General features: G+C 35.5%; 1 protein-coding gene across 1 annotated transcript; it reads left to right on the top strand.

Annotated features, from left to right (window-relative positions):
- The first annotated feature begins 13,700 nt into the window (after positions 1 to 13,700).
- Positions 13,701 to 15,848, top strand: LOC121766599 (probable carotenoid cleavage dioxygenase 4, chloroplastic). The gene is made up of 2 exons (XM_042162881.1): positions 13,701 to 15,129; positions 15,289 to 15,848. Exons 1-2 carry the CDS (start codon positions 13,751 to 13,753, stop codon positions 15,656 to 15,658), a joined length of 1,749 nt encoding a protein of 582 aa, XP_042018815.1. The 5' UTR covers positions 13,701 to 13,750; the 3' UTR covers positions 15,659 to 15,848.
- The last annotated feature ends 350 nt before the right edge of the window (positions 15,849 to 16,198 follow it).

Raw genomic sequence — 16,198 nt, 5'->3', positions numbered from 1 at the left:
CACAACTTGAGGTTCTTGACTTGTCGGTCAACAACTTTGGTGGACATGTGCCTACACAAATTGGGAACATCACCCACCTTAAGGAATTGCACCTTGGTTGGAACAATCTAACAGGTAGAATCTTATATCTATACTGAAATTTTTTAACTAATTCCATCCCTTTACTATGTCTATTGGATATATATTATATATATAGACAATTGTGATAAATTGAAAACTAAATTAAAATAAGAATTTATTAATTTGCTGGTTCATTAATATCAGTTGACAATACAAAACATACTACTTATTGACTTTCAATATCATAACATTCAACAGATATTCATGAATCAACAAACTTATAAAAAATTATGTCACTAAACTTAATTTTCTGTCAAAAACTGATTTTGTTATAGAGATTTCCTACGAGCAAGCTAGGAAGATCGGATCCACACCCGATCATCGAGACATCAATTAAAATGAATCTGAAATAAAAGTGATGTTAGGACACTAATATTAAAACGTTCATAAGTTAGGGTTAGGGTGATAAGTTATATTTTCCCTTCATTTCTACGCAAAAGTTATAGTACTAACTTTTCGAATATATTTTGATATATAGAAGTTATACCACAAGAGGTTGGGCATCTTGATCATGTACAATTGTTGGATGTGAGTATGAACAAGTTTTCAGGCCCTTTGCCGGCAACCATTTTTAACATGCCTTCGGTTGGGAACATGAAAGCACTAGAATACTTATTTCTTGACAACAATGCTTTAATTGGTAAGATTTCTAACTCTGATAAAGTCCTAGTTTTCAATTTTTTCATATACTATATATTTTATAGGACTAATTGTAACGCCCCACTTTTCGAACCCTATTTTTGGAACCCTAAGACGTTGTATTTATTGCTTTGATTGTCGCAATTAAATGATGAATCGTTATGTGATTGATTCGATGACCTAATTTTGATTTGACCTAGTCAATTTTGATGACGTGGCCTTAATTAATCGATGCGGAATGAAATATAGCCGCAAATTATATTTTTATTTTGGGGAGTGAGATTTTAATAGGATCATCAATAATTGCCTTACCCATTTTATTAGAATTTTCGACCACTATGAATTTATGGAGAGGAATTATTTTCTTGGATTTAATTATTCGCTTGGGATAATTACCCAATTAAATCCAAAGCCTAATTATCCTATTTCTTGATGAAAGAATCGGCCCATATTATTCCTAAGGGAGATTTCGAAATCTCCTAGCTTGTGGGAGAAGAAATTATTCATTATTTATTTTGATCCCTCAATTATTTCTTTCCATGTTTTAATTGGAATATCCTAGCAAATCTTTCCCTACCTTATTTATTCAAGTTTTGGAAATTATTCCTTGTGGAAGGAATATTTCACACGCCTGTTTCCACTTATTGTGGGAGGATTTTTATTGATTTTCTTGCTCCGTATTATTTTATTCTGCTCCGTGAAAATACTAAATTAAATCAATGGCTAATTATATAGCCATGATTTTCGAAATATTCTCCCTTATTCTCCCTCATTATTCACGCCAATCATCCCCCATATCTCTCCAATCTTAATTTGATTATTCTCCCAAATCTTCAATTAATTATGGGATATTCTATTACTTAAGCCTATAAATAAAGACTAATTAAATCCCTAAACCTAGCACACAATTCACACGCCTACTTGCTTCAAATCACACGCCCCCTCCCTCCTCTTCAATCTCCCACATTTGTTCTTCCACTCTACTCAAGATCCTTTCAAATTTCCAAGAGATTATTGAAGAATCAAGACTTTTATTCGTTCCTACCGTTTGTTTCGTCCAAGAGAGGTAAAGATCGGACTCTATTCTTCATTCCTCTCCATCCCAACTCTTCTTTTGTTCCCTCATGCATCTAGTGAGTGGAGGGATCTCAAATCTAAGGGATTTAATCGGTGGGAATTTGTGTTTGGATGTGTGATTTGCGTTTTGAATGAATTGTTTGATGATTTAATGAATCTATGGTGAATGATATACATGATTGATATATGTGATGACATGATGTGTTGTTCAAAGATGGGAAAAGGGAAAACGATAGGGACATGCATAATATTAAGTCAATGGTTGTGACTGATAAGATATATACATTATCTAAAGGTGTTAACTCGTGCGCGAAGCGTGATAACAAAGGAAAGGCAGTAGTTGGTATCTAAACGGTCGAGGTGGGCTTCTTTTCTACCCTACACTATGTGTGGGCTTTCTTTTACTAAACTCTTTTACGTATGATGGTGGAGCTATAAGGGTGGTTTAAAGTATTTATCATGCCGTGATTTGTTTTAACGTGCCTATCTGATGTGGCTGTTGCCACTGTTATATAAATCGAATTCGGGTCCTCGTAGGGCCGCAAACCCTACTTGGATTAGTGTACACCTATGGTAGATCGTGTGCTAGCGTACGGGCTGGCCGGTCTAGTGACCTGGTTTGCGGCCGCATTCCTTGTCATGTATTGGCAGATATGGCTATTGTCTATGGGAAAATGACTGATCAGTCGAATTTTACAATGGGAAATGATTTGAGTGCCTCGGGCCTTTCTAAAGCTAAACCCCGATGGTTACTTACGTATGGCATGATAAACTATATCTTTACTAAAAATGTTTTCGGCATAAGTCCACTGAGTATTTTATAAGTACTCAGCCCTGCATATGTTTTCATTATGTGCAGGTTGAGCGGCGACGAGCGGTTGGCGGTGTTGAGCAAATTAAACGAAATGATAATATTTTCTTGAAACTCCGAGTGTCATCGTGTCTTCACACATGACTTCACTCTTTCTCTTGGTCGTTTTCCGCTGCGATATTTCTTTTACTTATTAGCATTTGGGCTTGAACTTGAATTTGTTCCGTTATTGGATATTTTAAAGTCTTGTTGGATAATGTCAAACTCTTAATCTTTTCCATTAATATTAATGTCTGGCCCAACTCATCATTTAAACCCGAGCCCTCATCTTGTTTTATACTTAATTGCTCGTTTAATATGTTGGTCAAGCCTTATTGATGAAACCCTAGCCTATTTTCCTTGTTATCTGTTTAAGTCGCGATCGCCCGCATTTATTATACCCTAGAAGGGCGGTCGTGACACTAATTTACAACTTTCCCTTTAAAATATTATAATAGAAATGTTAAAATATAATGCGGAAAATAAAATACAAATGCAGAAGGTAAAAGATGAGGAAAGCTTTATGGACTACATTGTATTAGACTGGAATTGTTTCTATGTGTTTTGTTGTGTGTTGTTGTGTCTACAATGAAAGCAGCCGAGTCCCTTATATAGGGTGGACTCGGCCCCTATGTATGGTAATACAATTAAGGCCATATTTCCATCTATTACATTTATGATAATTGCTATCAATTCCCTTGATTCTCTATGTCAATCTTCCTTAATTCTTGCTCTGTCAATCTCCTTGATTGTTGCTTGATTGATTGCCCATGATTGCTTGAATTCCTGATCTTCAACACTCCCCCTCAAGTTGAGTATCGAACTTTTCGATATTCAACTTGCACGATATCCAATTTGATAAATAGTTTATACTCATATTTAGGAGTCCTTCAATTTTCCATTGATAGTTTATGCTCGTATCATAGAGCTTCTTCAATTCATCATTGATAGTTTAAACTCATATCAATGAGTTCTTCAATTTTGGTTGACAGTTTTAACTCGTGTCTTAGGAGCCAATTCCGACAGTTTTTGCTCGTGTCTTAGGAGCCAATCTGACAGTTTTTACTCGTGTCGAAGAGCCTTCTTCAATTTTTCTGACAGTTTTGACTCTTGTCGAGGAGCTAATTCTGACAGTTTTGACTCTTGTCGAGGAGCTAAGGCTGACAGTTTTGACTCTTGTCGAGGAGCTAGTTCTGACAGTTTTGACTCTTGTCGAGGAGCTAATTCTGACAGTTTTGACTCTTATCGAGGAGCTAGTTCTGACAGTTTTGACTCTTGTAAAGGAGCTAATTCTGACAGTTTTGACTCATGTGATGATCATGCACCGCGCATCCTTTCACAGCTACTTGTTGTTTTCTTCTCCTGTAGATCAGTCAGCTACTTCTTTCTCTCTCGATTGCTTCTTCTTCGCCGGGCATAGTCACCTCGATGAATTATCCGGCTGGGGCTGACCTCTCCCCCTCAATCGGATAATTCTTTAACTATTTGCTCTTGGGTCATTCCTCCATTGATCATTTTTGTCACATTCTCAATGCTCCATTGGTGAGACAGACTTCTTCTGCAGCCATCTCGTCCTCTCACCGGCTGTCGTCTTTGGACTACTCAGCCAACATAGGTTTGGAGAGTAATTGTTCGGTCGGATTTCATCCTCTCTCCCTCGGCCGGACATTCCTTGAATACAGATTTTATCTCCGAATCTAGGGTTACTGTCACCTCCTGATCTGCGCTCCCCACCACGGGCCAATCAACCCCTTTCGTTCTTTCTCAATTGCATGAGCATATAACATAATCTTTGCAAAATTCTTAAGTTTCGGAATGGGTTTCGGGACTGCCCTGATATTTTCCGAAAGTTGCTGGGGGCTTTGTGTATGATTACTTTGGCTGGGGTCGTGGGGAAATATAGTAGAAGTTCGGGGCTGTCTACTGGAATTAAAAAATGAATGGGGTATTGGCTGTAATTTAACAAGACTTGAGGGATTTATTGTAAACCCCTCTTTACATTACGCTAAGTAGGAATTCAAGAAGAGATTGAAGCTTGCCCTTGACTTCAAAATAAACCCTAATTCAAGAAGAGAACCAGCACCGCCTCCCGTTCATTCACGGCAACTCGACGCCGTCTCCGGCCATCCGGATTGAAGCTTGCCCTTGACTTCCGCTGGAACGAAGCAGGCTCGACTTCCAGTGCGTTCAGTCGTCGCTCCGCCTGTCCTTTACTGCCGCCGTCGGTGGAGCTGCCACGCCTTCGGCCGGCGCGACTAGCCACCGGTCTGCTGCTCGGCGTCCATGCGCAGCTGCCGTCTCCTCAGCGATGGTCGTAATGCTTCCGCGTCGGGGTCACACCTTCCCCGTTTGAATCGGTACCGTCGATCTTGGTCGCTGCGTCGGGCAGCGACGCCATCCCTCGCGGAGGCCGCGGTCGTCGCCGTTCAGTGGCTGCTTCGCCATCCAAGGTAGGAGCTTTCGCCGCCGTGCGTTGACCTCGACGTCAGCGGCCCCGATTAAGACTCCGCTGTTGGATAATTTTGTTCGTTGGTAGCCAAAAGACCGTGGCAGGCAATGGCAGCCAGGCTGTAGCACCTCTTCAAACCTGCCAAATTGCTCATTCACAGCAACGGTAGACTGATCTACTTGAATACAACCAAGCATTTGACCCATTTTTGGATATAGACAACGGATCGAGAGAGAGAGATCAGAAACAGGTAGCTTAGCCGCGGAAATTTGAACTGGGGTTTTACAATTTTGCTTGCGCGTAGTGGAGCACTATTATGTGGAGGTTTAGGGTTGGTTTGGATTGCTGCTCGGATTTGTAGTCGAGGGGCTTGGTTTGTGGGGATGACAATATGATAAATCGAAGCATCAAATTTGGTTTGTGTGAATTTTTTTGTTTGTTTTTGGATAGGTATATTAACAATTGGTTTTCAAACAAACTGACGAATTACGGATCGTTAGCTGCTCTGATACCATGATAAAAATCCATGGGTTCCATCCTAAAACCAATTGGTGATAGGAGGAGGGGCCCATGAGACTTATATACTAGTTTCAGTTTTCTCTTGACACCGATGTGAGACAGTTATATGTTATATTTTTAGTTTCAATTGTCAACACCCTCCCTCAAACCCTTCAAGGTGAACCTTGGAGGGGTTGGACTTTTTTCTAATCGATTGGACAATCGGTCCAATTTTTTTTCGATCGGTTGGGACCACTTGGCCCAAATTTTCAGCCCAGTTATACTGCTGGGTCAGTCATTTTTTTCGGTTTCAGTCTAGATATACTGCTGGGTCAGTTAAATATGACCCACAGTCGGCGACCCGCTCTGATACCATGTTAAAATATAATGCGGAAAATAAAATACAAATGCAGAAGGTAAAAGATGAGGAAAGCTTTATGGACTAGACTGGAATTGTTTCTATGTGTTTTGTTGTGTGTTGTTGTGTCTACAATGAAAGCAGCCGAGTCCCTTATATAGGGTGGACTCGGCCCCTATGTATGGTAATACAATTAAGGCCATATTTCCCTCTATTACATTTATGATAATTGCTATCAATTCCCTTGATTCTCTGTGTCAATCTTCCTTAATTCTTGTTCTGTCAATCTCTTTGATTGTTGCTTGATTGATTGCCCATGATTGCTTGAATTGCTGATCTTCAACAAGAAAAACAACAGTTGAGTAGGCTCGTCTTAATTTCTAAACAAAATGTCTTGTTTACTCTATAACAATTTTGAATTACCTATTTAAATTTTATTGAGTATATATCAATAAAGAATAATTTATTTACGAGTATCAATTTATCTTCTGAGTAACTTTATACAGCGTCTCGTGCCATTTTGTAGGCAAATACCCACCACCACTGAGAATCTATCAGATCTGAAGTTCTTATGGCTCCCTTCCAACAAATTAGATGGTCACCTTAATTTCATCTCTATTCTTCAATTTGTTCTCTCTAATGACACTTTGATTAATTAGATCAAACTCACAATTCTTTCGCTACTTAAAGCCATCTTCCAAATACATGCAAATTGCAATTACTTTGAATTAAAATTAAATTTTTTTTTTCTTTTAGTTGGAGATCCAGATATAGTAATATACATTTCATACGATAATATTAATTAAATCAAATAAATTATTATTGTTTCCAGTAGCGTGACCTAGATAATCTCGTTTTTTCCTAGTTTTTTTAGTTATAACTTGCTTGTTCTCTTATACTACTAATTAGTTTGCTCTTATGTTAAATTAATACTTTAACAACAGTTGAATTTTTCGCTTCCAACCATGCATACTGCAATTTCAAATTTACCAAGGTCAATTAATATTTGTATCAGTAAAATTGTTATTTTGTCAAATACATATTCCTTGACAACAAGTTTTGTATTCTAGCTATGTTCTTCAAGGATACTAGTAAGAAAACTGAGGTGGTTTGAATTCAAAACATATGTTTGTGATGTTAAATTTTGTGGATATCAATGTAAATATCTAATGCAAATAAGAGATACGGAGTATGCTTCTGGTGAGTAAAATAATCGATGTTAGTGAAATGCCATGCATGTGCACTTTTTCGATATAAAGTAATTTAATTTAATCCTCGTCTATCTTTCAAATAAATTGTTTGAAGGTCCAATTCCATCCATGGGAAATCTATCAAATTTGCAGTACTTAGATCTCTCCTCCAACAAATTAAATGGTGAGCTCCCAACCTCCATTTGCAAGTTGACATCCCTTGAATATCTGATTCTCTCAAACAACACTTTGGAAGGAAGACTGCCACAATGTTTTGGAAAGTTGAGCAAATCTTTGTCCATCTTTCATTTAAATGTCGTCCGGCGTTGATGGTGGTTTTTTCTCCGTTTTACTCGGTGGAGGTGTCGAGATCTAGGGTTACCTTCTGTGGTTTTGAACTGATTGTTTGGAATAGGATAAGTCGTCGCCGATTTTGGACTGAGTTTGGGTAAATACTCCTTCGTCGATGATGCTCACCAATTTCGGCGGTGTTTGGGGGAGATTTAGGGTTTTCGTCTGTCGAGTGGTGTTGGACAACCATGAGTTTACATGGAGTATAAACTACCAGTGATTAGACGAAGTTGTCGCTGATTTGTGGTGCAGTGTGATTTGTTGGCTGAGGTGGTGTAGCGGCGCGATTTTGCCCTAGGGTTTGGCTGATGCGGCGGAAGAAATGGGGAGAAAATCCCTTTTATATTTTTCTGTATAATATGCTACTTTATTAGTTTGTAATGTATATTTATTAGGCTGATTAACTGCAATTAGTGTAATGTAAGTGGGGGATATTACATACTAGAATTTGGGTTGGTCTCTTATATAAGTTTTTTTTGGGCTTCGTTTAATTATGTTTTTTGGGCTTTTCGAATTTTAGCAGACTTTTTAATTAGGTCATTTCAGATAATTCAAACTATTGGGCTCTCATTTTATTTTGGTATTTCTTATTAATTTAATTTGGCTATTTCTTATGTTTCTTACATATTTGGTTTTTTACTTTTATATTTAAAAAAATTGATATATATATATATATATATATATATATATATATATATATATATATATATTTATTTGTAGACACTTGAACCAAGTTTTTATATGTATATATTATGATTTAGTGGTTGTATATACTATGCTTTCAAATCTCGCTCATCATTTATCTCTCTGTTTTTTTATCATAATTCTAATTAACAAATATGCTTTTCTCCATTGATTTGATAAATTAAAAATATATTGAATTGTGTGCCGAGTATGTTTTTTGATAGTATGTGCCAAAAAAATTAAGTTTTTTTGGGACCATTTTTTTATGTTTTTATATATTGAGATGTTATTTTAGTTAATCATTATGTTAATTGTTAATAATTATTTTCATAAATTATATAAATTGTGTGATATTTTGAAAAAAAAATATTATTATTTTTATTTCATTTACGTCGATCCTACTAATAATAATTTTTTTTGTGTAGCTAATGTTGATAGATCTATTAAAATTTCCATAATTATAAGTGATAGTTGTTCATTATGAAAAGATCATTCATGTATTGTGAGTGAGAGTAATATCCATTTGTCGACTTTAAATCGTATTTGTTTTCTCTTTTTATTTTAAATATTATTAATTTTATAATATCATTTAATTATTAATTTATTCAAATTATGTGATTTTTTCCTCGTTGATCCTTCATCGAATATTTTCTTTATTTGTATATCTTATTCTAATTAACACATATTCTTAAATATAAATATCATTATCTTCTCTTTATTGTACGTATGTTTTATTTTATTTTACTGCAATCACATTAGAACTTAAGGCGGTATAATATGTATTAGATAAGTACATTTCTCATTATGGAAGTGTTCAATATTTTACGATTTCTTATTTCCTATAAATTCATTGCAATTTATATTTTTTATTTCAATATCTTATCACCCGCGCCGCATGACATGGGTGGCAACACTATTCTAACTAACTTATACTCTTTGATCCTTAGTCACACATCTCCTATTTGTCATTTGTTTTATTTTATATTAAGCCACTCATATCAAACATTAAAATTGTATAAAATTGTTTGCTGAATATGAAATGTTTCATTTATGAATGAGACAGTACGTGTGAAATCGTTAGTGAGAGATAAAATCACAATTTTAGGAAATTTAAAAGTAAAAGGGAGAAAGGAGAATAATATCACATATTTATAAAATGAAAAATGAGAGAGAGAGAGAGAAATATAGACCGAGAAAGAGACACACAGATGGGGATAGAGAGAGGGGGAGGGAGCCTAAGAACTACTGGTTAGTTATTGTTTTTTCTTATGTTTTTGTTTACATTTATGAATACTTATGTTTTGTTAATCAAAACCGGTGAACTATCTATTCGTTCAAATAGTTTGCTTTTTTTTTCTTTTGTAAATAGTAGTTTTACATTTTTCTTTATTTGTATGTCTTATTCTATTTCATCCACACATCTCCTCTTTGTTATTTCTTTTATTTTATACTAATACACTCATATCAAATATTAAAATAATATACAATCATCTGCTAAAATATGAAATGTTTCATTGAGAGTGGGTTAAGAGAAGTACAAATATCTTTTTGTTGTTGTTTATAATATCTTTAATTGTTTATAATATTACAAATACTTATTTTAATTAGATCTTATCTGTAAATATATTTTTATACTTATTTACTTTATATTCTTTATTTTAAATTAATATATCTTCATTATTCAAAAATCTTTTGTTCTGTGCATAGCACAGGGGTTAACACTAGTTTGTAAAATAAGAGACATGAGGGAAATGATAGTTAAAATATTTTTAGTGGATAGTAGAACTCATATTATTATTAGTGTAATGGTGGGTCCTATAGTGGTATAAGTTGTACAATACAAAATAAATTGATGTATACGGACAATGAGTTAGGGAGAACTTTCTATAAATGAAAATGAATTATTTTTATGAAACTGACTTAAAAGGAAAGTGTCCATATTTTTATGAGGCGAATGGAGTATATTTTTTTGCTATTAGCCCTTCAAAGTTGGCTATTCTCAAACAAAGTACATACCTTAAGTTGGCTATTCACATACGAAGTACTCCCTCTATCTGGTATTAGTTAACACACTTTAACTCGACACGAGTTTTAAGAAATATAATGAAAAGTGGATCGAAAAAGTTAGTGAATGTAAGTCTACTTTTATTAATTAATTTTAAAATAAATTGAGAGTAATGAGTTAGTAATGTGGTATATTACCAAAAATAGTAAAAGGTAAGTGTAACAAGTATCGACAAACAGAAAAAAAGGAAATTAGTGACAAGGGGCCGGAGGGAGTAGTATTCAGTAAGGTGGCGATGAGCTTCGGACTTAGCACCACAAGTGCTCGTAATTTTGTAAACAAAGCAATTTTGTTGTTTAGCGAGCATTCCAGTGTCAGCTTACCTCACTTACTCCTCGTCCCCTATAATTTGTCACCATTTGTAAACAAAGTTGGCTATTCACAGACAAATATAATAGAAAATGGGTTAAAAAAATTGGTGGCATGTGGGTTCTACTTTTATATATTAGTTTTATAATAAAATGTGAGTGAGAATGAGTTAGTGGAACGTGGGTTCACTATCAAAAACAATAAAAATAAAAGGTGATAAATTTTTAAAGACGGATGAAAATGGAAATAAGCGATAAATTTTCTGAAACAGAGGGAGTACAATAAAACGATACTCTTTAAGTGCTCGGTAATTCTATTTTAGCGAACACCTTTGTTTGATTATCGAATATTTCAATGTTCGCCAAAATCTAGTTTTTTTCAGTAGCGGCGCCTTATACCAGTCACTAATTTTAATATTTCAAAATTTACCATGCCGACAAATAATTTTTACTCGAATCGTTTGCCCTTTATTCATATCATAGCCATACAAATTTCTAAAACATTATCTTTTTAAGTCATGACTCTTTTAGAGTGTGTTGAACGGATAATTGATGACTTCGGCTATATAGTCATTTCGATATGATCCATAACAGTAGAGTCATTTCACTTTTTAGTAAAATCAACACATTTCTTCTCACTTATATTACTCTCTCTTTGAACTCTCTTTATCTTTCTATCTTTTTCTTTTCCTACTTTATTTTTCATTTATTTAACTCACTTTACTTATTTTTTCTTAAATCGCATGTCGAAAATATATGCAGGGCGAACACATGTGAAGGAGAGTAATATATGCAGGGCGGACACAGGTGAAGGAGATGAGGGGCTTAAGCCCCTCCCAAACTTTTTTTTGTAATAAATTTCTACTATAAAATTTTTAGAAACTTCCTTCAGTCCTTCCCAAATTAATATCATTGGGGTTTAATAGGAAAGAGATTTAATGGGGAGGGGCTGAAAAAAAAATTTACAGAGAAAACTACCGCCGCATAGAGTTGGGACGATGAAATAAATATGAGCTCTAAACTTAAATGAATATAATAATAATAATAGTTGGAAAATCAATCCCTACGCCCTACTTAAATGGTGGCCGTGGCACGTTTTAACTACAAATATTATGTAAAGTGTAACTAGTTATTACTATAAGTCTGTTACACTGTTTAAATTGTTTTCTAAATTGGACACTACGTTCTTTATTCAAACGAGAATTACACATTGTAATTGGTGAGGTGAGGTCAAGTTTTTTATTCCTTTTCTTCTATCATATTTTAGAAATGGTATGAATTTTAATGAAAATTAGTAAAATAAAAAAGTAAGAGAAAATAGTAATGAAATAAATATTAGTTGATTATGAGATCCATTTCTTAAAATGAAGAATTTTTATTTTTGAAAACAAATTAAAAAAGTTCTTTTTCTGTTTTTAGAAAATGGAGGAGGTAGATCACAAAATCACCATGTATTAGATAGTTATACATTTTTATGTATTAGATATTTATTTTTTTAGCAAAATAAACACAACTAGAACATGAATTGTATAATTATTTTTGTTAAACTTGTGTTGGATTAATTTTATATATTAGATATTTATGCATTTTTATAATTTTTAAATATTATTTTTAATTTTTATAATATAAATATCTATATAAATATCTATATATATATGCATATATAATGCTTCGTCCTTCCAAAAAAATAGTCTCGTTTGTATACGACACGAGTTTTAATGAGAAATTAATAAAGTAAGAGAGAAAAAAAGTAGGTAAAGTAAAAGAGAGAGGGAAAAATGTTATAAAGTGTGAGAAAGAAACTTTCTATTTTCATAAATGGGACTAGTGGACATTCCAAAATGGCAAAATGAGACAGTTTTTTTGTGGACATGGCGAGTATAAAAAATTTTAGTAAAGCCTCTGTCAAAATTTATTTCTACGTCTGCCACTGGCAGTGGCGGACACAAGTGGAGGAGATGAGGGGCTTAAGCCCATCCCAAACTTTTTTTTATAATAAATTTCTACTACAAAATTTTTAGAAACTTCCTTCAGCCCTTCCCAAGTTAATATCATTGGGGTTTAATAGGAAAGAGATTTAATGGGGAAGGGCTGAAAAAAAAATTACAGAGAAAACTACCGCCGCATAGAGTTGGGACGATGAAATAAATATGAGCTCTAAACTTAAATGAATATAATAATAGTTGGAAAAGTTAATCCCTACTCCCCACTTAAATGGTGGCACGTTTTAACTACAAATATTATGTAGTGTAACTAGTTATTACTATAAGTCTATAACACTGTTTAAATTGTTTTCTAAATTGGACACTACGTTCTTTATTCAAACGAGAATTAAAAATTGTAATCGGTGAGGTGAGGTCAATTTTTTTTCCTTTTCTTCTGTCATATTTTAGAAATAGTACGGATTTAAATGAAAATTAGTAAAATAAAAAAGTAAGAGAAAAATAATAATGAAATAAATATTAGTTGAGTATGAGATCCATTTCTTAAAATGAAGAATTTTTATTTTTGAAAACAAACTAAAGAAGTTATTTTTCTGTTTTTAGAAAATGGAGGAAGTAGATCACAAATCACCGTGTATTTGATAATTATGCATTTTTATGTATTAGATATTTATTGCTTTAGCAAAATAAACACAACTAGAACATGAATTGTATAATTCTTTTTGTTAGACTTGAGTTGGATTAATTTTATATATTAGATATTTATGCATTTTTATAATTTTTAAGTATTATTTAGAATTTTTATAATATAAATATCTATATATATAATGCTTCATCCTTACACAAAAAATAGTCTCGTTTGGGTACGACACGAGTTTTAATGAGAAATTAATAAAGTAAGAGAAAAAAAAAGTAGGTAAAGTAAAAGAGATAGAGAGAAAAATGTTATGAAGTATGAGAAAGAAACTTTCTATTTTCATAAATGGGACTAGTGGACATCCCAAAATTTTAGTAAAGCCCCTGTTAAAATTTATTTCAGCGTCCCCCATTGAAGATAAGATAAGATATATGACATGCACATCAATTTTATTTGCACACCTAACACGTTATTCATAAAAATCTTTTATATATTTATTCATTCGTACAAATAAAAACAGCACTTTCTACTGGTTTATAAAATTCCCATGTACCCTCTTCTCTAATCTCAGTATCACAATTATGACAACCCTAGTTTCTTTCTTTTCCACTTTTCAAAATGCTTCATCACATAACATTCACTCAACTAGGTCTCCTTACCCAACAATCACAGCAGCTAAATCACTTCAAATCCCCAAAAACACACTAAATCAACAAACTTTTGATGAAAATATCAACAATCCATTACCCTTCAAAAAACCACCACTTCTTGCTACCATCTTCAACACACTAGATGACTTCATATGCGACTTCATCGACCTTCCCCTCGCCCCCTTTCTCGACCCCAAACAAGTCCTCTCCGGCAACTTCGCCCCCGTCGAGGAGCTCCCCCCGACCGCCTGCGACGCCGTGGAGGGCTCCCTCCCCAGCTGCCTAGACGGCGGGGCCTACATCCGCAACGGCCCAAACCCTAATTTCTTCCCAAAGGGGCCCTACCATTTCTTCGAAGGCGATGGGATGCTTCACATGATCAAATTCTCTCACGGCAAAGCCACATTCTGCTGCCGCTACGTCAACACATACAAACACGCAGTGGAGAGTGAATTCGGCTATCCTTTTGTCCCAAGCATCTTCTCCTCCTTCAGTGGCGGCCTATTATCTTCAATCTCCCGGTTTCTCCTGACTGCAGCTAGGGTTAGCGCTGGCCAATTCGATCCGATCAAGCACGGATTCGGCACCGCCAACACCAGTTTAGCCCTAATTTCCGGCCGCCTCTTCGCCCTCTGCGAGTCCGATCTCCCCTACGCCGTCAAATTGACACCGGAGGGAGACATAATCACCCTCGGCCGCCACGATTTCGGATCGGCGGAGCCGTTTTACCGGATGACGGCGCATCCGAAGGTGGACGGAGTGACCGGAGAAGCCTTCGCCTACGAATACGGCAGCGGCGCGCGTCCGTTCCTGACGTATTTCCGGATCGATTCGCACGGGAAAAAGCACAGATCTGTGGCTATAAACTCAATAGAGAGGCCGATATCGATTCACGACTTCGCGGTGACGGAGAAGTACGCCGTGATACCGGATATGCAGATCGTGGTGGATCCGTGGCTGATTTTGAGGGGGAGGTCGCCGGTGGGGGTGGATCGGGAGAAGGTGGCGAGATTGGGGGTTATTCCGAAGTATGCGGAGGATGAGGCGGAGAGCGTGTGGATTGAGGCGGCGGGGTTTAATCCGCTGCACTGCGTGAATGCGTGGGATGAAGACGGCGGCGACACGGTGTGCGTGGTGGCGACGAATGCGGCGGCGGTGGATCGGTTGATGGAAAACATTGATTGTGCGGATATGACGATGGAGATGGTTGTGGTGGATGTGAAAGGGAAGAAGATGGAGAGGTATAGGTTGTGTGATGAGTTTCTCGAATTTGGAGTCATCAATCCTGCTTATGCTGCTAAGAAAAACAGGTTCTCTCTTTATTTTTCTCATAACTATTTTTTCTATACATTAATTAGAAATATGTAAGTATTTTTGCATGAAGAAACAAAATTGTCTTTATCATGAAACAATTGACATTACACAATAATTTGGAGTATCCACGTCTAATATTATTGATATTTATTTAGGTACATTTATGCAGTAATACTAGGGGAGAAACGGTCGGTGGGGGTGGTGAAGCTAGACCTAACCCTACTAAACAAGGAGGTTGGTGGCGATTGCACAGTGGCCGGCCGGCGGTTTGAGCCGGGCTGCCACGGTGGCGAACCGTTTTTTGTGGCAAGGGAGCCGAACAATCCGGCAGCGGAGGAGGATGACGGCTATTTAGTGGCATATTTTCACTATGGCAGAACTCAAGAATCCAAATTTGTGGTAATGGATGCCAAGTCTCCTACTCTCGAAATAATCGCCACCGTGAAGCTGCCGCAACGCATGCCCATGGGCTTCCACGGCCTCTTTATGTCGGAGACTGACCTTCAAACTAATTATATTAAATAAGTAAAACTTTAAAAAATATTGCCACTTTGAGAGTTTAGATTATTTTCTAAAATCTTTGTAAACATTATAGTCTTTCTAGGCCAATGATGTGGCAAGACTCTTGGGAATGTTGATACAGTCAACGATTTCCATGTCTGGATCTCAATAACAATAATGAATCAAAATTTAATGTACATATATTTTATCAAAACATATGTATAGGGGAATAAGATAGAACAACTAATTTAAAAGAAATTAACCTTGAATCGATCTCCAAATTATAAGTTACTACTAATTTTTTGTGCTTCTTCACGTGTAGAGTGTGTAAGCAACTGTGGATCTTCTTATCTATACTAATTTGTAGTTATTGGATGGACAATACCCATCAAATTAATGTTGGGACTGGACATGCGATTGAATACGTGGAAATAATAAACTAATCTCTTCATCCAAATTTTCATAGATACTTTTAGTGGGGCTAGGTTACGAATCAAGATTTTTCATTTTTCATTAGGTTTTCTCTGATTAAACTTGTTGGAATCGTGCTTGTTCAAATGTTTT

This window comes from Salvia splendens, chromosome 15 (genome assembly GCF_004379255.2).
Source record: "Salvia splendens isolate huo1 chromosome 15, SspV2, whole genome shotgun sequence".
Lineage (NCBI taxonomy): Eukaryota > Viridiplantae > Streptophyta > Magnoliopsida > Lamiales > Lamiaceae > Salvia > Salvia splendens.
Note: the sequence above shows the minus strand (reverse complement) of the source record. Positions and strands in the feature narration are given on the sequence as shown.